This window comes from Oncorhynchus tshawytscha, linkage group LG22 (genome assembly GCF_018296145.1).
Source record: "Oncorhynchus tshawytscha isolate Ot180627B linkage group LG22, Otsh_v2.0, whole genome shotgun sequence".
Lineage (NCBI taxonomy): Eukaryota > Metazoa > Chordata > Actinopteri > Salmoniformes > Salmonidae > Oncorhynchus > Oncorhynchus tshawytscha.
In genome coordinates, this window is record NC_056450.1 from 44674122 (window position 1) to 44695818 (window position 21697).

General features: G+C 45.0%; 1 protein-coding gene across 1 annotated transcript; it reads left to right on the plus strand.

The window, feature by feature from the left end:
- The first annotated feature begins 9122 nt into the window (after positions 1–9122).
- Positions 9123–21678, plus strand: LOC112222313 (transketolase-like). Its single transcript, XM_042304334.1, has 13 exons — positions 9123–9418; positions 14754–14871; positions 15233–15346; positions 15740–15837; positions 16150–16341; positions 16556–16683; positions 18418–18614; positions 18796–18960; positions 19375–19531; positions 20376–20506; positions 20600–20780; positions 21137–21256; positions 21332–21678. The coding sequence occupies exons 1-13, from the start codon at positions 9312–9314 to the stop codon at positions 21502–21504; spliced, it is 1881 nt and encodes a 626-aa protein (XP_042160268.1). The 5' UTR covers positions 9123–9311; the 3' UTR covers positions 21505–21678.
- Positions 21679–21697: the final 19 nt, after the last annotated feature.

Below are 21697 nucleotides of genomic sequence, written 5' to 3' on the forward strand. Positions count from 1 at the left end.
GAATTTTTGGTGGTCTTCCTAAGCCAGGATTCAGACACAGCTAGAACATCCGGGTTGGCAGAGTGTGCTAAAGCAGTGAATAGAACAAACTTAGGGAGGAGGCTTCTAATGTTAACATGCATGAAACCAAGGCTATTACGGTTACAGAAGTCGTCAAAAGAGAGCGCCTGGGGAATAGGAGTGGAGCTAGGCACTGCAGGGCCTGGATTCACCTCTACATTGCCAGAGGAACATAGGAAGAGTAGAATAAGGGTACGGCTAAAAGCTATGAGAATTGGTCGTCTAGAACGTCTGGAACAGAGAGTAAAAGGAGGTTTCTGGGGGCGGTAAAATAGCATCAAGGTATAATGTACAGACAAAGGTATGGTAGGATGTGAATACAGTGGAGGTAAACCTAGGTATTGAGTGATGAAGAGAGAGATATTGTCTCTAGAAACATCATTGAAACCAGGAGATGTCATTGCATGTGTGGGTGGTGGAACTAATAGGTTGGATAATGTATAGTGAGCAGGACTAGAGGCTCTACAGTGAAATAAGCCAATAAACACTAACCAGAACAGCAATGGACAAGACATATTGACATTAAGGAGAGGCATGCTTAGTCGAGTGATCAAAAGGGTCCAGTGAGTGGAGAGGTTGGTTGGGGGTCACGGTGATTTAGACAGCTAGCCAGGCCATCGGTAGCAAGCTAGCATAGGATGGAGGTCTGTTGTTAGCCACCTCTTGCGTTCCGTCAGTAGATTAGTGGGGTTCCGTGTGGTAGAGGGGATTAATCCAAATCACACAACAACAACAAAAATAAAAACAATAGATATAGTTATTAGGCCCAAGAAGAAAACATAACAATAATAAAAATAAATAAATTGTCCGATTGTCTATTCAGATAGCAGCCGGTAAGACAGCTAACGGTTAGCATGCCGCAGATGGGCGTTCAGGTAACGTCGCGACGGAGGAGCCAGCCGGATCTCCTTCGGGTAGATAACGTCGGCAGTCCAGTTATGAAGCCCCGGTGGGGCTCCGCGTAGGCAGTAAAACGGGTCCGGATAGGTGACTGCAGCCCAGGAGTGATTGACAGAGCTGGCTAGCTCCGGAATAATTGATGTTTGCTCCGGAATCGACGAAGGCCGATAGTCACACGGATAGCAGCTAGCTAGCTGTGAGATCCGGGTATGAATGTCCAGAGAGCAGTCGAAATCCAGGGACATGGAGAGAAAAATTGGTCCGGTATGTTCCGAGCCGCGCTGCGCCGTACAGAACTGGCGATAGATTTTCGAGCTAAAGGATAGCTGATGACCACAAACCGTGGTTAGCTGAATACTAACGATTTGCCAGTAAAGAAGCTAACTAGCTTCTGAACTAGCTCCTGGCTAGTTTTAGGCTAGCTTCTTGGAGGATTACAGATTTGAGGTAAATAATACTTTTTTATAAATATAAATTGGTGAGGCGGGTTGCAGGAGAGTGTTTTGAAGATGAGTTGATGGAAAATTTTAAAAATGTATGGGAAAAAAGTTGTAAATATATATATATATATATACAGGACACGACAAGACGAGGACAAAAGACAAAAAACCTAAAGAGGAACCAGGCTATGAGGGGAGGCCAATCCTCTTCTGGCTGTGCCGGGTGAAGATTATAACAGAACATGGCCAAGATGTTCAAATGTTCATAAATGACCAGCATGGTCAAATGATAATAATCACAGTGGTTGTCGAGGGTGCAGCAAGTCAGCACCTCAGGAATAATGTCAGGGGGGGGACCACGACAATGATTATGAGCAGCAAATTTCAGTTCTCATTTCCTGGTGGAACACCATCACCCAAAATCAAGGGAATGTTTTTCACAAGACAGTTTGAATAGAAGTGCTATGCTATTTCCTGCCCATAGTCAAACGAGTAGATTCTAGAGAGAAGCGCACGTTTCTAAGACATATTCACAACAAAAACATGTAACACAAACTGAGCCCCTTGGAGAATGTCATGTTTAGGGTCCACAGAAAAATTACTACAAACATGGAAGTGCTGCTTCTTTACACCATACAGATGGGAGCTGTGGGTCTGATTTCATCTTTACCAAGCAAGACAATCTGAAGGTCATCCTCACTGTAAAACCGTCTGAGCATTAGCCTTTTCTATCAAACAAACCTGGCAAAGGTAGTGACCACTGAAGGACTCTGGGAAACTTAAGGACTGCATCCCCAAATTGTCTCCGGGTTATTTGGCAGACGAGTTTATGGGAATATCAGTAAAAAAATAAAAAGGCAAATTCACACAATCACTCTAGTTTAACATCATTAACCAACGGGCTCTAGAATGGCTTCAAACACATTTGTTTAGATCTTGGTAATGAATATTCATCATAGTAAAACTAGGGTGGAAGATGCATGAGGACGAGATAAATGGCACCTATCTTGTGAACACCACGCTTGGCTCCAAAGCGGGTTGGCAGTTTCAAAGTCATTACAGTACAATTGGATTTGTAAAATATTTCTCTGTTTTGGGAACAAGGGACGAGTATGAAAATAACTTTCATCACAAAATGTCTTCATAAGTGTCTTCAACTATCACGCTAAGGGCCTCTTGTTTAGCATCTGTTGTAGATGGTTGTCTGGACAAACGTGTAGCAGTTGACAAGAGCATCAGCATACGTCAGGTTCAAAGACAGTGAGCTTTGACCAGTTCATCAAACACACAGACCACTAGTTGCCTGGCAGGGAACAAGCTTCTTGTCAGCCATGAGGTAGTAGTTGTCAATCTGGCTTCTTCCGATGGCAAGGAGGTATGGCTGTCGACCACGGCTCCCGTTAAGATAGGAGGCAGGGCTGTCGACCGCTAAGATAGGAGGCAGGGCTGTCGACTGCTAAGATAGGAGGCAGGGCTGTCGACCACGGCTCCCAGCATGACGGCAACACACAAAAAGTGTTTTAAGTCTCCACATGTTAGAGAATGAAGAGAAGCCCAAAAGAGAAATTACACAGCAATTACTGTAGCGTTCCCTTCTGAAAGTGCACTAGTCTGCCCACAGCATCCCTGCCACTGATCTTAGTCCTCTTCTCTCCTGCTGGTGGTGGGAGGAGATGAAGCTGCAGGGAGGACATGTCATTGTTCCAGTCTGAGGGCAAGAAAAACACCCCAATTCACATAAAACACTATCGCTGAGTATGAAACATTGTACTTCCGTCCAGAGAATCTACTTCCTGGTTTCACTGTCATTCTCTGGCGTTTTTTTCTGCAGACTTCAGGAGCCGACGCAAATCAGTGGTCGTAGTCAGGGGTTGCCAGTTTGACTTAAATCAGGGGTCGTAGTCAGGGGTTGCCAGTTTGACTTAAATCAGTGGTCGTAGTCAGGGGTTGCCAGTTTGACTTAAATCAGGGGTCGTAGTCAGGGGTCGTAGTCAGGGGTCGTAGTCAGGGGTCGTAGTCAGGGGTCGTAGTCAGGGGTTGCCAGTTTGACTTAAATCAGGGGTCGTAGTCAGGGGTTGCCAGCTTGATGACTTTAGGCTTCAATACAGCGTCACGCTTTCCAAGGAGCTTAGAGGACGTTTCATCATCGAACATCAGCAAAAAAAAAGTCCCGATTCACCGAAAACCAAGTGGATCCCCTCAACTTCATGACCAACTCATGCTGTCAGACAAATCACCTGTAGTTCTGATTACAATACATACTACATCACTCAATATTTTGATGTCCAGAAACCTGGGAAAGACCGAGGACATCTGTGCTCCTGTCTGGACTATAAACCAGCTCCTGACGATACTGGAACACATCTTCTGATGGAAAAACAAATCTATCGGCCGAGTGGACAAGGAATAATATGGCCTACTCCTAAGCATCACCACCAGGCTGGTGGTACAGGTCAGTCTTCCTCCTCCTAAGCATCACCACCAGGCTGGTGGTGCAGGTCAGTCTTCCTCCTAAGCATCACCACCAGGCTGGTGGTGCAGGTCAGTCTTCCTCCTCCTAAGCATCACCACCAGGCTGGTGGTCCAGGTCAGTCTTCCTCCTCCTAAGCATCACCACCAGGCTGGTGGTCCAGGTCAGTCTTCCTCCTCCTAAGCATCACCACCAGGCTGGTGGTCCAGGTCAGTCTTCCTCCTAAGCATCACTACCAGGCTGGTGGTGCAGGTCAGTCTTCCTCCTAAGCATCACCACCAGGCTGGTGGTCCAGGTCAGTCTTCCTCCTCCTAAGCATCACCACCAGGCTGGTGGTCCAGGTCAGTCTTCCTCCTCCTAAGCATCACCACCAGGCTGGTGGTCCAGGTCAGTCTTCCTCCTCCTAAGCATCACCACCAGGCTGGTGGTCCAGGTCAGTCTTCCTCCTCCTAAGCATCACCACCAGGCTGGTGGTCCAGGTCAGTCTTCCTCCTAAGCATCACCACCAGGCTGGTGGTCCAGGTCAGTCTTCCTCCTAAGCATCACTACCAGGCTGGTGGTGCAGGTCAGTCTTCCTCCTAAGCATCACCACCAGGCTGGTGGTCCAGGTCAGTCTTCCTCCTAAGCATCACTACCAGGCTGGTGGTCCAGGTCAGTCTTCCTCCTAAGCATCACCACCAGGCTGGTGGTGCAGGTCAGTCTTCCTCCTCCTAAGCATCACCACCAGGCTGGTGGTCCAGGTCAGTCTTCCTCCTAAGCATCACCACCAGGCTGGTGGTCCAGGTCAGTCTTCCTCCTCCTAAGCATCACCACCAGGCTGGTGGTGCAGGTCAGTCTTCCTCCTAAGCATCACCACCAGGCTGGTGGTCCAGGTCAGTCTTCCTCCTCCTAAGCATCACCACCAGGCTGGTGGTCCAGGTCAGTCTTCCTCCTAAGCATCACCACCAGGCTGGTGGTGCAGGTCAGTCTTCCTCCTCCTAAGCATCACCACCAGGCTGGTGGTCCAGGTCAGTCTTCCTCCTAAGCATCACCACCAGGCTGGTGGTCCAGGTCAGTCTTCCTCCTCCTAAGCATCACCACCAGGCTGGTGGTCCAGGTCAGTCTTCCTCCTAAGCATCACCACCAGGCTGGTGGTGCAGGTCAGTCTTCCTCCTCCTAAGCATCACCACCAGGCTGGTGGTCCAGGTCAGTCTTCCTCCTTTGGGTTGGGGTGAAATACTCTTCTTGATGGGTCGACGTGGAGGTCTTCCTTGATAACGTCTTCAGGCTATAAGTCAGATACCCTTTGCCCCTGTCAGGATCATAGACGTGTTCCTTAGATGTGAGGAATGTGACCCAACATGGTAGTCAAATGGTTATTATTTTTTAGACTTGATTCTATGACTGTTTGTGTGTCAAAATATGAAAGCGAACATGGTCTACCTGCACTTACGCCTTAGGCGGAAAAAGGATCTCTCAATAAAGGAAAGAGGGTCACAATTCCAAGAGCGTGACGTTTTCTCTGTTGACGAGTGGGAAGCCTCCTGCTCTTCAAACACCAAATATGTTTCACCAAAGTTTTGTTGCAGAAGATACTGTATCTTTCTACATAACATCTATGTGTCGTTTGTTTTGATCCGTTGCTTGTGATCAGACTGGAAATTGAGACGTTTGCCTCCTCTCTCCTGGTTCTGTGGTCCAATCTGCTGGTTGTCTGGTACTCTTCTGATACGTCTTGTCCAGGTCTACTAGTCAGGGCGTCTCGGATCATCTATTAAGACAAGAGAAAAGTGAAATAATTTAGGGTTGGTTTATGTTGTCGGAATCTCCCTGAAGAGCAAACTCAGAAATGGGGTTATCAACATTCAGTTATCGTTTAGCTGCGCCGAAGAAGATGAGGCCATCGACTCAGGTTGCGTTGGCCTTTTTAGAAGGTCTTTCTGGAGATCTCCGGTCTAAATCACTTGACGAGAGGGATGATGTGTCTGTGCATAAACTAGGTGTTGAACAACCTGCAGGAGAAACGTCTGAGCACAAACAATGAAATCTAAGCAATCAATCTATACATTCATGTTATTTGATATAATTATGTGAGACTGTAGAGAAGCTCTTTGCTTGGGAGGCACAAGTCTGGATTGGCCATCATCAAAAGGTGTATTTGTGCTGCAAAGGGCAGTCCAAACCAATAATGACACTAACTAGAAGACAGGGAGATGGGTCTGAACCCAAGGGTTCTGTTAACAAAATACATTAGACAATATATATCACCTTGATTGATGACATCTCCACAAGAAAAACCAGGCTGCAACTTCATTTTTTAAATTTTTATATTGGACCTTGAAATCACACACAATGTCATATTTAAGTTAAATTTGATTAGCAAACATTTTATGATGTAGCTGTACATATAAAACCAAAAATCACACAAAATGCCTCCTAATACCCTCTACTCTTTGTCTTCCCTGCAGTGGATCAACCATTTGTTCCAAAAATGCCACTTTAATGACGTAACAACCCCTGCGGATCAAGGAAGTAGTGAAATCAACCAATCAAAACTAGCTAAGGAGCCATTACCACCACTCAGATCTATAGGGAAGAAACGGACCTGGACATTTCCAGCTGTTTGGGCTTGAACACAATGTCTGATCTGTAATTAACAACAAGCACACACCATGGACATGCTAATAATAAGAACGGACTTGCCTAGTTAAATAAAGTTTAAATCGTTTAAACAATCATCTAAATGACAGAGGACAAACCATATCACGTCTAGTTAGCTCGGTATTGGAGCTAACACTCTAGCTATTTAACCATTGTTTGTCCAGACAAACATTCTTAGTTATAGGCGTTTGTTTTGAAGAAGAAATGAGTAGATATTAATGTTGTTGCCTTCACTTCCTGGCTAGTTACATGCTGCACCAAACGAGGCCCCATTATCACCATGCAACTCTGATGTTAGTTGGCATTGTGAACTCAACACCATCACCTAACCGTACAGCCTCTCTCTGATCCTTTTTTGGATTTCGATTCATTTTCTCTAATATTATATACTTTGATCATTTTAGCGAAATAATGAAGTTGAGACAAAAGTTTCCGCTAACATTTAGCTAGATAACTAATTCATCTAGCGCTAATGTTAACTAACCACATTAGTTAGCTAGAAACCTTCTAAATCTAAACTTCAGACATGTAGCTATATCTACAAACAAATATATTGACTATTCACTTAGGCGATAAAACAAATTTGGCCACCAGCTAACTTATTAAACCGTGAACATATTACTGACTGCTGCCCTATGACTGCTAACCAATCACTGATAACCAATCACAGCTAACCAATCACTGCTGCCCAATCACAGCTAACCAATCACTGCTGCCCAATCACAGCTAACCAATCACTGCTGCCCTAGCAGCGGATGAAGTGTCAAGTTAAAACCGAAAGCTCAATCAACACTGCGCGGTGCCACCGCCCAACCTCTGTACTCTCACCTGGGACTTATATTAGCACAGAGGGTGTAAAAACAACACCTCTTAACACTTCAAATGTAACACCAAGAAAATGAACGCTTGTTAACCCTGGCCAATTTCCTGTGTAACAATGTATTTTAGACAATTGTTCATTGTGTTAAGTTTGCCGATGACACAACAGTGTCAGCCTGATCACTGAGAACGACGAGACAGTCTATAAGGAGATCAGAGACCTGGCAGTGTGGTGCCAGGACAACAACCTGTCCCTCAACGTGAGCAAGACAAAGGAGCAGATTGTAAAGTATTGGAGACCGGTTAGTAAATAACTAGCAACGGGTATTTGAAGAGCGTGAATCCCTGCTCTTAACCCAACAATGCGGTAATCCATAGAGGGGTCGTCTTGCGACACACAACCGACGCGGTACCGGAGCGCCAAGTTGCCTAGTGAAATATTAAATAAATAATAAAAGTCTAGGTCCAAGAGGCTTCTAAACAGCTTCTACCCCCAAGCCATAAGACTCCTGAACAGATCAAATGGCTGCTAACCCCCTTAGACTGCGGCTACTCTGTTATCTATTCATAGTCACGTTAATAATAACTCTACCTACATGTCTATATTACCGCGACTAACCGGTGAATCTGTACCCATAGCCTCTCTGTTGTTATTTTACCGCTGCTCTTCAATTACTTGTGACTTTTTTTGTAGGTATTTTTCTGCGTTGTTGGTTAAGGGCTCGTAAGCATCTCACTGTAAGGTCTATATACCTGTTGTATTGGGTGCATGTGACAAATACGATTTGATTTGTGCAAATGTATTTCTGTTTTTAATACACATTGGAGACAAAATATAGTTTACATGTTGTCAACAACAAAACACTCTAAACTAGCCAGTATGTTTTGCCCCACAGTTGCGCAGACGTCGGTTGTGTCGCTAGAGGGGATCACTGCTTTGTTGGGTTAAGAGCAGGTTTCCCAAACTCGGTCCTCTGGACTCCAAGGGGTGCACGTTTTGGTTTTTGACCTAACACTACACAGCTGATTCAAATAATAAACTAATCATCACGCTTTGATTATTTGAATCAGCTGTGTAGTGTCAGGACAAAAACCCAAACGTGCACCCCTCCGGAGGCCAGAGTTTGGGAAACGCTCATTCAGAGATTGCAAGAAAGGCATTTCACTGTTCTTGTGCACGTGACATTGAAACATGACACTTGAATCCCTGGTTGATTGGCCTAGAGTCTGGCCTGGTGTCTGGCCTGGTGTCTGGCCTAGAGTCTGGCCTGGTGTCTGGCCTAGAGTCTGGCCTGGTGTCTGGCCTGGTGTCTCTCAGGTTACAATCTGGGTCTGGCCTAGTGTCTGGCCTAGTGTCTGGCCTGGTGTCTCTCAGGTTACAATTCTGGGTCTGGCCTGGTGTCTGGCCTAGTGTCTGGCCTGGTGTCTCTCAGGTTACAATCTGGGTCTGGCCTGGTGTCTGGCCTAGTGTCTGGCCTGGTGTCTCTCAGGTTACAATCTGGGTCTGGCCTGGTGTCTCTCAGGTTACAACCAGTGTCTGGCCTAGTGTCTGGCCTAGTGTCTGGCCTAGTGTCTGGCCTAGTGTCTGGCCTAGTGTCTGGCCTAGTGTCTGGCCTAGTGTCTGGCCTAGTGTCTGGCCTAGTGTCTGGCCTAGTGTCTGGCCTAGTGTCTCAGGTTGCAATCTGTGTCTGGCAAAATGAATGCCTCCACAAGTTGCGCGACCTGTTTTCCTCCAATGAGTGACTCCAGTGGGCGTGTCCGCGGAGAGTGCACATAAAGACGCCTCTCTCTTCCGGTTCCTCTCTTCGTTTACGTCGTTTCTCCTCCGGTTCCACCGTTCATTCAGTCCTCTGGTAGCTCGCACGGTTGATACACTGGTTTAATCCATTTATCTTCAACCCGGAGAGTGTGCAGTGCAGCTCTTCAAATAACCGTGTTAGTTATTTCCCAGCCGGTGTCCGCTCCGTTACCGTGCCTCCACCATGGCGAGCTACCATAAACCGGACGAGAAGACACTGCAGGGCCTGAAAGACATCGCTAACAAGTTACGGATCAACTCGGTCAAGGCAACATGCGCCTCCAACTCCGGGTACGGTTTTTTATTTTTATTCAAGTGATCAGAAATACGGTTTTGAATGTTGAGTAATGTAAGTAGGTTAAACTAGATGACATTGAACCGTGTCTTTCTGGACCGGTGTTACACGTGTGGATTATTTCCACGCACGCGGGTTTATCGTTGGTTTTAGTTCGATAAATAGACCGGTTCCCTTCAGGTGTTATTTTAGGTTTTTAAGAAGTATTCTAGTGTTATTTTAACGTGGGGTGTCCTACATTACCCGGGCAGTTAAAGTAGATAGCATTGTTAACTAGGAATCTGCGTCAGTGATTCATTACAAACTGAACGGACATCGTTTGAATGACGGTAAATGTCGATGCACTCGGTTATTTTAATTTCAGTACATTTTGATAAACTATAATCTAGATGACTTATAACTGGCATCATAACCGTGTTGAATATTTATTATATAAATATATATATATTTTTAGCAACGTTAAGTCACTTGCTTTCAGTCTTTAGTTTAAAGCTGCAGACACACCGTTCAGATCACCTCCTAGTGACATGGTGTGTGTGTGTGTGTGTGTGTGTGTATAGAAATGCCCTTTGACTCGCACAAACTCGCTTCAAACGTTAAATGTGCATCGTCATGGCCCGTCTCTGCTGCTCCAGTTTTAACCCGCAGTACAATAGGGACATTGACCTGAATGAAGACGGGGCAGAGGGTTCGCCTCTCATTGCACAACTACTGTGTATTAAACGTTATTAAACTATTGTGCAAAACGGGGAAATATTTCAGACAAATCGATTTTATTTGATTTTTCTGAGGTTTATTGCCACACCATATAGAAGCAGTTCTTTCTCAACATGACCTTTGGAAAGTGTCCGTGGTGGAGAAGAAAGGGGCACTGTACTAATGTAGTTTGTCCCAAACTGCACCCTATTCCCTATGTAGTCTAGTGCACAACTTTTGGGCACATTTATTTATTTTTTTATTTCAAGTTGTGTCAGCCAAGTCACCTACAGGCTAACCGTTGGAGGAACCATAAAGAAGGCCTACTTGGCTCCTGAGTTTATAACGCAGACTATTTCCTTGTACAACTTCCTCCTTACTGTCATGATTTCACGTGGTGTGCAAAAAGAGGAAACATGGCTCTTGATCCAGGAGAGACCTGATTTGTCTTTGTTGTATCAAAGAAACTTGATTTAGCCACTTAGCTACTAGAAAGTTAGCAAACCAAAAGCTTAGCTGGAGCCCAGAGCTGGATATAATTTATTTAACACATTTTAGAGTTACCTATAAGCAGTGTCATAGCACCCACAAATAATTTTATATATATGTATTTTTATATATATTTATATTTTTATATATATATATTTATATTTTTATATATATATATATATTTTTTTTATATATATATTTATATTTTTATATATATTTTTATATATAAAAATACAAAAGACAGTATTAAATCATAAGTTGTGCTTAGTTAAAGTTTCAAGAAAACAATGTTTAAATATCCCAGTATATTGCCCATGAAAGGGAACACGTTTGAATCACGGAGACCTACTGGTTATTGATCACTTCCTGGTTTTCAGTCAGTTGCTCACAGAGAAACTAATAACCTTCCCTGGTTGATCTGGTTTATTTCAGTCTATCAGAACAAGCAGGGGTATTTCAGGCCTGGTCATAACTCGCTACACTAACCCATTCTCATACTGTAGTATCATGGTGGCTGAAGACCTCATACTTACTATAGCTCTTTGGATTGTGTGAGCTGAAAATCAAAACCGCCTTAAACCTACCCTAAACGCTCAAAATATGATATATATATATATATTTTAATTTAAAGGGTGATAATAAATGGGAACTTTGTCTAAACTTGTTAATTTCAGCAGGTTTCAGTCACTGGAAGATCTGCTTGGAGGTAAATGGTTGAACAGCATGGTGTGGTAGTTTTAATGATGACATGCTGTTGTAGTTTTAATGATGACATGCTGTTGTAGTTTTAATGATGACATGCTGTTGTAGTTTTAATGATGACATGCTGTTGTAGTTTTAATGATGACATGCTGTTGTAGTTTTAATGATGACATGCTGTTGTAGTTTTAATGATGACATGCTGTTGTAGTTTTAATGATGACATGCTGTTGTAGTTTTAATGATGACATGCTGTTGTAGTTTTAATGATGACATGCTGTTGTAGTTTTAATGATGACATGGTGTGGTTCTAAGAGTTTTGTTGCATTAGATGGCTACTACCTGTTTGTTCCAAATGACACCCTATTCCCTATCTAGTGCACTTTTGGCCAGAGTCCAATTTTATTTAGCATGAAACTAATGGATATGGAGCAGAGGGAACCCGATATCTAGAACAAGAAACTAATGGATATGGAGCAGAGGGAACCCGATATCTAGAACAAGAAACTAATGGATATGGAGCAGAGAGAACCCGATATCTAAAACAAGCAACTAATGGATATGGAGCAGAGAGAACCCCATATCTAGAACAAGAAACGAATGGATATGGAGCAGAGAGAACCCCATATCTAAAACAAGCAACTAATGGATATGGAGCAGAGAGAACCCGATATCTAGAACAAGTAACTAATGGATATGGAGCAGAGAACCCGATATCTAGAACAAGAAACGAATGGATATGGAGCAGAGAGAACCCCATATCTAGAACAAGAAACGAATGGATATGGAGCAGAGAGAACCCCATATCTAGAACAAGAAACGAATGGATATGGAGCAGAGAGAACCCCATATCTAGAACAAGAAACGAATGGATATGGAGCAGAGAGAACCCCATATCTAAAACAAGAAACTAATGGATATGGAGCAGAGAACCATGTTCACGTTCACCAACAAAACACCCAGTGCTGCAGAAGACTGAGGGAGCCTGGCAGAAATGAATAGACAGTAGATGCTTAAGTGAAGTCTCGTGATTCCAATCGCTTTAACAGGCCTCACACACGCACGTCACAGAGCAGTGTTATTGCAACGCTGGGGAAGTTACGTGGCAAGGCTATGGTCTAATAGGCTTCTACAACATACATGTCAGTGGTAGGCCCATTCCAAAGCCCATGTTTTTTATTTTACCATTATTTATTTAGGCAAGTCAGTTAAATTTAAGAACAAATTCTTATTTACAATGATAACCCACCGTTCCCCGGTAGGCCAACTGCCTTGTTCAGTGGCAGAACGACAGATTTTTACCTTGTCAGCTTGGGGATTCAATCTTGTAACCTTTCGGTTACAAGTCCAACGCTTGAACCAACCTGCCGCCCCATGAAGGGTGAATCATTAGGTATTGAGTTTTTATAGTGCTTTTCATGACAACATATTGTTGCCCATGTTTTTTTTTTAAAGCTGAAACCCCTGGGAGGCACTGATCACCTGACCGAAGGGAGATCATTGACTGTTTCCGAGACCCCTGGGAGGCACTGATCACCTGACCGAAGGGAGATCTTTGAGTTTAATGACAGTTTCGGAAAGTGTTTTGGTGTTGGCTACAGTATTCAGTAGTTACCTGTTTCTTTTAGCGTCATCTCCTTCATTTGGTCCAGAGGGTCTTTTTGAGTGAGGATGTGTCCCATCTATACAACCAGATGTTGGGGAAAATCTGCAGGAATATTTAGGCTATCATTTATAATTTCTAGTTCTATAAATTTGAGATTAGCAAAGCATTGCTGGCAGTCAGCTGACTACCTGCAATTATGTCTTTGATTATGTGGACAGCTTGATGGCTAGAGAATGCAAGACATATTTTTTTTTATCTTCAATGCCAACCAGGCTTTTCTTCCAGCCAAGTAGCATCGCCCACATTGTACAGGAAACCTCCAGTGGATAAAATATTGTAAAGCAGTCAAAGCGAAACAGAGTTGGGTTTTGCGGGGGTGGGGGAGAAACTAAACGGGGGGGGGGAGAAACTAAACGGGGGGGGGAGAAACTAAATGGGGGGGGGGGGGAGAAACTAAACAAAAATATAAACGCAACATGTAAAGTATTTCATGAGCTGAAATAAAAGATCCCAGAAATATTCCGTACACAAAGATTTAATTTTTTTTGTTGCACAAATTTGTTTGCATCCGTGTTAATGAGCATTTCTCATTTGCCAAGATAATCCATCCACCTGACAGGTGTGGCGTATCAATAAGCTGATTAAACAGCACGATCATTACACAGGTGCACCTTGTGCCGGGAAGCATGAAAAGACACTTAAAATGTGCAGTTTTTGAAATGCATGATTCCACAGATGTTTTGAGGGAGTTGGAATGCAGGAATGTTCACCGGAGCTGTTGCATATAATTAAATGTTATTTTCTCTACCATAAGCCGCCACATCGTAGTTTTAGAGAATTTGACAGTAAATCCAAAGTCATCACAACTGCAGCTAAAGAATTACTGCACGAACTGTCATCTGCATGCACATCGTCCTCACCAGGGTCATGACCTGACTGCAGTTCATCGTTGTAACATACTTCAGTGGGGAAAAACTCACCTTCGACGGCCACTGGCACGCTGGAGAAGTGTGCTCTTCACGGATGAATCCGGTTTCGACTACCGGACAAACGTCGTGTGCAGTTTGCTGACGTCAACGTTATGAAACCCTGTGATGGTGGGGGTATGGGCAGGCATAAGCTACAAACACAATTTAATTTCATTGATGGCAATTTGAATGGAGAGAGACCGCGATGAGATCCTGAGGTCAATTGTTGTGCCATTCGTCCACTGCCATTACCTCACGTTTCAGCATGATAATGCACAGCCCCATGTCGCAAGGATCTGTACACAATTCCTGGATGCTCAACATGTCCCAGTTCTTCCGTGGCCTGCATACTCACCAGGTATGTCTCCCATTGAGCATGTGTGGGATGCTCTGGATTGAAGTGTACGACCGGAGGTTCCAGTCCCCGCCAATAGAAAAGGAGTGGGACAACATTCCACAATCAACAGCCTGATCAACTCAATGCGACGGAGGTGTCGCATGTTATTCCCCATCTCTTTGAAATCCATAGATTAAGGCCTAATGGATTTCCGATTGAATCATTTCCTTATGAACTAACTGTCTTTTAATGGTTTGGTTTGTATTTTTGTGGAACTGTCAGGTGAACATTTGAATACAGATTCTCAGAATGCAGTGTGACTGGGTAACATGCATGTGAGTGGGTTCCCAATTTAACAGCTGCTTGACGTCAACTGTTACTGACAACCTGCCTCAATGCCTGTCCACCTCTCTCTCTCCCCCTGTCTTCTCTCTCTCTCCCCCTGTCTTCTCTCTCTCTCTCCCCCTGTCCCCTCTCTCTTGCTCTGCCGGGCTCGTCCCTCTCCTCATCCTTTCTTGATCTCACCCTGTTTCCAGTCACCCCACCACATGTTGCAGCGCCGCAGAGCTGATGTCCGTGCTGTTCTTCCACACCATGCGTTACAAAGCCACCGACCCACGCAACCAGTGCAACGACCGCTTCGTACTTTCCAAGGTGAGGACTTGGATACTATAACTTTATTAGCTCTATAATCAATAGCCTGTTAAATGTGCCTGGCTTTATAAGTCATCTCTATTGGAATAAGACAGATCCTGCTTGTTTGAGTTTAATAAACAATTTCACATTCTGCTGTTTTTAGTCTTTACTGTATGAAAGTCGTATTTAATTTTATGGAAACGTGTTTTTAAATCGTTTGGTCGATAGAACAGACGACTATCAGTCGACCAATATTTTTTGTCGGGCGGCCGTACGCTCTACGCACACGCAGTTCACCTGTCTGTTCTTTCAATTGCACTACATTTCCCAAGCACCCTCTGAGTCTTGTACTGTTCTCTGATTGGCTGTTTTCCTCCAGGGTCATGCTGCACCAATCCTGTACGCTGCCTGGGCTGAGGCGGGCTTTGTGAAGGAGGCTGACCTGATTAACCTTAGGAAGATAGACTCTGACCTGGAGGGTCACCCCACACCTGTAAGTAACCCGTAACCCCTGACCCCATAACTGTATGTGACCTTTAACCCCATTGAAGAGTTGTTCATTCGCCTCAAAACAGAACTGATAAACAGGAGAGAGACTACCTGGACTTGTCACTAAGAAACAATGTGTTGAAGTGTTTTCATGCCCTAATGAACGTGGCCCAGGTTTGACAATGTGTTGAAGTGTTTTCATGCCCTAATGAACGTGGCCCAGGTTTGACAATGTGTTGAAGTGTTTTCATGCCCTAATGAACGTGGCCCAGGTTTGACAATGTGTTGAAGTGTTTTCATGCCCTAATGAACGTGGCCCAGGTTTGACAATGTGTTGAAGTGTTTTCATGCCCTAATGAACGTGGCCCAGGTTTGACTAACTTCAACTGTTCTGCAGAAACTGGAGTTTGTTGACGTGGCAACGGGGTCTCTGGGACAGGGGCTGGGGGCCGCCTGCGGCATGGCCTACACCGGGAAACACTTCGACAAATCCAGGTACAACAGACTCACACATCCTCCGGCGCCGTAACGATATCCCACAATGCAGTGATGTTCCGGGAAGGTCAAAGGTCACTCAGACCAGGTGTTAACAGTTTCAAACTGCCTTGTGTTCAGCAGTATGTACTGGAAGGCCTTGGAGCACTTGTTGGTTGCTGTAACACAGATGAAAGCTTACTCTCAGTACGGTCTCTCGCTCTGCCTGTGAAGACATGAGTTCAACGAGAAGGAAATGTGTTCTAGAGCAGAGCGCCCAAAGTTACCGTGTAGTTTACAATGGTTATATTTCCATTTTTTATGTGTCCCTAGTTACCGTGTGTACTGCATGCTGGGTGATGGGGAGTGCTCTGAGGGGGCTGTCTGGGAAGCCATGGTGTTCGGTTCCCACTACAACCTGGATAACCTGGTGGCTGTTATCGACGCTAACCGCCTGGGACAGAGTGAAGCTGCTCCTCTCAAACACGACATGGACGTTTACCGCAGGCGCTGCGAAGCTTTCGGGTCGGTACCCCTCCCCTCCTTCGTTCCTCTCTTGCACCTCCTGCTCTCTTCTTGTTCGGGGTCGGTACCCCTCCACTCTCCTCCGGTCTTCTTCTTTATAGCTCTACCTCACATCTCTCATCTGGTTCCTCGTCCACATCTCCTACCATCCTTTTTCTCTTTTCGACCAGGGTCGGCCTGTTGCGTGTGTAACCCGGTCTTTCTCCATATCCAGGTGGAACACGTATGTGGTGGATGGTCATGACGTTGAGGAGCTGTGTAAAGCTCTGTGGCAGGCCCAGCAGGTGAAGGGGAAACCCACTATGATCGTCGCCAAGACCTTCAAGGGTCGAGGACTCAAAGGTAGGTGGAGATGGGAGGGGCGTATTAAACCAGGAAGTAAACGGGCCAAAACCCAGAAGGGTTTCTGGACCTGAACTTGTCCAATAAGAAATTATAGTTTTCATTTTGAAGAATGTTTTTGCAATGTTGTGTGCTAATGAATACACCCAATACTGCAATTCCGCAGGTTGTATTTAGACTGATGGCTCTGGTTGCAACAGTCTAATGATCTCTAGATAGTCAGTTTACTAGATAATATAACAGAATAGAATGGTCTCTAGATAGTATAGTGAGTTTACTAGATCATATAACAGTCTAATGGTCTCTAGATGGTTTACTAGATAATATAACAATAGAATGGTCTCTAGATAGTATAGTGAGTTTACTAGATCATATAACAGTCTAATGGTCTCTAGATGGTTTACTAGATAATATAACAATAGAATGGTCTCTAGATAGTATAGTGAGTTTACTAGATAATATAACAGTCTAATGGTCTCTAGATGGTTTACTAGATAATATAACAGTCTAATGGTCTCTAGATAGTATAGTGAGTTTACTAGATAATATAACAGTCTAACGGTCTCTAGATGGTTTACTAGATAATATATCAGTCTAATGGTCTCTAGTGAGTTTACTAGATAATATAACAGTCTAATGGTCTCTAGATGGTTTACTAGATAATATAACAGTCTAATGGTCTCTAGATGGTTTACTAGATAATATAACAGTCTAATGGTCTCTAGATAGTACAGTGAGTTTACTAGATAATATATCAGTCTAATGGTCTCTAGATAGTATAGTGAGTTTACTAGATCATATAACAGTCTAATGGTCTCTAGATAGTATAGTGAGTTTACTAGATCATATAACAGTCTAATGGTCTCTAGATAGTATAGTGAGTTTACTAGATAATATATCAGTCTAATGGTCTCTAGATGGTTTACTAGATAATATATCAGTCTAATGGTCTCTAGTGAGTTTACTAGATAATATAACAGTCTAATGGTCTCTAGTGAGTTTACTAGATAATATATCAGTCTAATGGTCTCTAGATGGTTTACTAGATAATATAACAGTCTAATGGTCTCTAGTGAGTTTACTAGATAATATATCAGTCTAATGGTCTCTAGATGGTTTACTAGATAATTGTTAGAACGATTTAATTCCTTTTGTTTTAATACCCAATTAAAATTAAACACTCTGTCAATTCATAAGTAATTCCCTTATTCTATAATGATAGACAGAGCCCAGTCTTAAAATCAGACAGGAGAGTTTATTCTCGAGAGTACTCCCACAGTACAGGTTTACCACAGGTTATAAACTGAAAATGACGTCCTTAGTTCCAGCCCCAACCCGTGCCATCTCCGTTCCAGTACAAAGGCTCTATCTCCAGCCTTCCCACATCCGCCTCCCTACCAATTTAATATAATTTACGACTCAAGGCCTTCTTGTGTAGATAAGCATTCAAATAGCAGTCTGAAGATTTGTACCAAGGAACAGACAAGTCATTGTTCTAACTTTTGACCACATTCATTATTTTCAGTACTGGGATCAAGAAAGAAAACTCATACATGTATAGAATAGTGTTCTGATTAGTACATCCTGATTGAAATGTATACATAATTAGTCATTATAGATAAAAATTACCTTAACAATAATATAACAGTCTAATGGTCTCTAGATAGTGTACTAGATAATATAAACATTTCCCTGATGCGGTAAATGACCTGTTGACCCATCTCCCTCCTCCAGGCATAGAGAACACAGATAACTGGCATGGGAAGCCCATGCCCAAGGACCGGGCCGAGGAGGCCATTAAAGACTTAGAGTCTCAGATTCAGAACCCCAACAAGACCATCTGCCCCGAGCTACCTAACGAAGATACCGCTCCCGCTGACCTCTCACCTCTCACCCTGCCTAGCCCTCCCAATTACAAGATCGGAGACAAGGTACACACACACACCGCTGACCTTTCACCCTGCCTAGCCCTTCTTACTAGAAGATTGGTGACAAGTTACACACACCGCCAACCTATCGCCTGCCTACAATATCAGGGACACGTCCCCCTCTGACATGTTTAGCTGTAGGCTCCTGGGTAACACTTCCTGTCTACCTTTCTCTCCTCCCCAGGTGGCTACTCGTAAGGCGTATGGCGTGGCCCTGGCTAAACTGGGTCAGTCCAGTCCGAGGGTGGTGGCCCTGGACGCTGACATGAAGAACTCTACCTTCTCTGAGATGTTCCACAAGGCCTACCCTGAACGCTTCGTAGAGTGCTTCATCGCTGAACAGAACATGGTGAGGTGGGGTGTAGAGACCAGGACTAAACTGGACTTACCCTGAAGGCCTTCTCAAAAGTACCCACATGCCCTGGGGGGGGTCGACGTGAGCCAACGTGAGCCATGACCAGCCTTTTGTAGTTACAGATGCAAGTGTTATGGAGCGATAGTCAGTTAGATTGTTACGTTGGCGTTACGTTGCAGGGTCTATGGTGGTCTGCTTGAAACATGTCGGTATTGTAGAGTTGAGACCCCTGCCAGCTGGTCAGCGCGGTACTCACCCTGGTCGTCTGTCCAGGTCACCCTGGTCGTCTGTCCAACTGTTTAACATTTATCCTTCCACTTTTGTCAGATATATCGACATTTTCTGGAATTACAATGCAAAAAATTATAAATTATCCACCTTTTTAAAAAAAATCTATTTTCTGTGTAGGTGAGCGTGGCGATTGGCTGTGCCACACGGGACCGCACGGTGGCGTTCGCCAGCACCTTCGCTGCCTTCCTGTCCCGGGCTTACGACCATATCAGAATGGCCGCCGTCTCAGAGTCTAACATCAACCTGGCGGGGTCACACTGTGGAGTCTCTATCGGTCAGTACTGTCTCATCTCACCCATTTTCCCCCACAGGGCGTGGTCTCTCTCTACCGAAAATCAATTTTCAAGCCAGACTTTTTATTGAGTTTATTTGCCCATATATTCTGTTATAAACTTATATTTATTCTCCCCAATTTCGTGGTATCCAATTGGTAGTTAGTCTTGTCTCATCGCTGCAACTCCTGTACGGACTCAGGAGAGGCGACGGTCTAGAGCCATGCGTCCTCTGAAACACAACACAACCAATCCGCACGGCTTCTTGACACAATGCCCACTTAACCCGGAAGCCAGCCGCACCAATGTGTTAGAGGAAACACCATAACACCTGGCGACCGTGTCAGCGTGCACTGCGCCCGGCCCACCACTAGGAGTCGCTAGAGCACGATGAGACGAGGCCAAACCATCCCGAGCCCCTGGGCCAATTGTGTCGCGGCCGGCTGCGACAGAGCCTGGCCTCGAACAGATGCAGTGCCTAAGACCACTGCACCACCCGGGAGGCCCCTATAATATACTTTAATGTCTTCAGGGGGGTAAATGGTGTTATTGAACATAAATACTAAAACCTTAGGCTCCATTCTAGAGGTTTCTTCTGCCTGTAAGATTTAATATTAATTAATGGAATGAATTTGTGGTCCCCTTAAAGGATTGGCTGTAGAGGGACGACTCATTCCGATTCCCATGTTTCCATTTTTCCCACGTACATTTTTGAGTCTTCTGAATATTTTTTACAAAAGAGGTTATTGATTTTTCAATGTTGGTCCGGTACAACAGATCATCTGCATGTGAGTTTAGTGTATATTCATGTTTACTGATGCCTGTTGCGTTACTTCCTGTCCTCAGGTGAGGATGGCCCCTCCCAGATGGCATTGGAAGACATTGCCATGTTTCGTGCTATCCCAACATGCACTCTGTTCTACCCCAGTGACGGCGTCTCCACAGAGAGGTCTGTGGAGCTGGCTGCTAACACCAAGGTCAGAACCTAGTTTTCCCAAAGGGGGCGCGAGTGGTATGAATGAACCCGAGGGGGTGAGCGGTGTGAACTAAGCCTTGTGTGTGTGTTCCAGGGAATCTGTTTCCTCCGCATCACCAGACCAGAACTAAAGGTGATCTACGACCCCAACGAGAAGTTTGAGGTGGGCGTGGCCAAGGTGCTGCGTCAGTCTGACAGCGACCAGGTGACGGTGATTGGAGCTGGAGTGACTCTGCATGAAGCTCTGACTGCTGCTGACCAGCTGGCCAGTGAGGGTAAGAGCTTCTCCTGGTGGCCTGGCAGGGAATCACACCACTGCCCCCTGGTGGCCTGGATTCAACCTAAACTGACCTTTTTACTTTAATGTCCAACAGCCAGAGCTTGATGCCCCCTGGTGGCCTGGATTCAACAGAGATGTTACATAACATCCAGTCAGTCATTGTTGTCTCAATGCAGTTTCTTATTTTTTTTAATACAATCCAAATTCAGAGTTTATTTTCTTCCACTAACTGGTTTCTGATGGGTCAGCTCTTTCTGAAGCCCAGTAGTTCACGACATCACTGTAGTGATACGATACATGCTACTTGATGAGGAAGAGTTAAGGCTCATTAGTGTGTGTGTGTGTGTGTAGGAGTGAACATCCGTGTGATTGACCCGTTCACCATCAAGCCCCTGGATGCCGCCACCATCGTGTCGAGCGCCCGCGCCACCGGAGGGAGAATCATCACCGTGGAGGACCACTACAGAGAGGGTACGTCTGTTTGTCCTTCACCGTGGCCCCTCGGAGGGGCTCTGTGTTCTAACCCCCCTCTACCTCTGTCACCAGGTGGTCTTGGGGAGGCGGTGCTGTCTGCGGTGGGGGAGGAGCCTGGTATCATGGTGACCCGCCTGGCGGTGAACCGTATACCACGGAGTGGAAAACCTCAGGAGCTCCTGGACCTGTACGGCATCAGCGCCAAACACATCGCCAACGCCGTGCGCCAGACCTTCGCCAACTGAGACGGCCGATGGGCCCTGGTTTAAAGTAGTGCACTATATAGGGGGACATTTGGGATAAACACAACTCTTCTCTGCTCTCATACCACCTGTCCTCCCCCCCCCCTCCCTCTCTGACCTGTCGCCCCCTCCCTCTCTGACCTGTCGCCCCCTCCCTCTCTGACCTGTCGCCCCCTCCCTCCCTCTCTGACCTGTC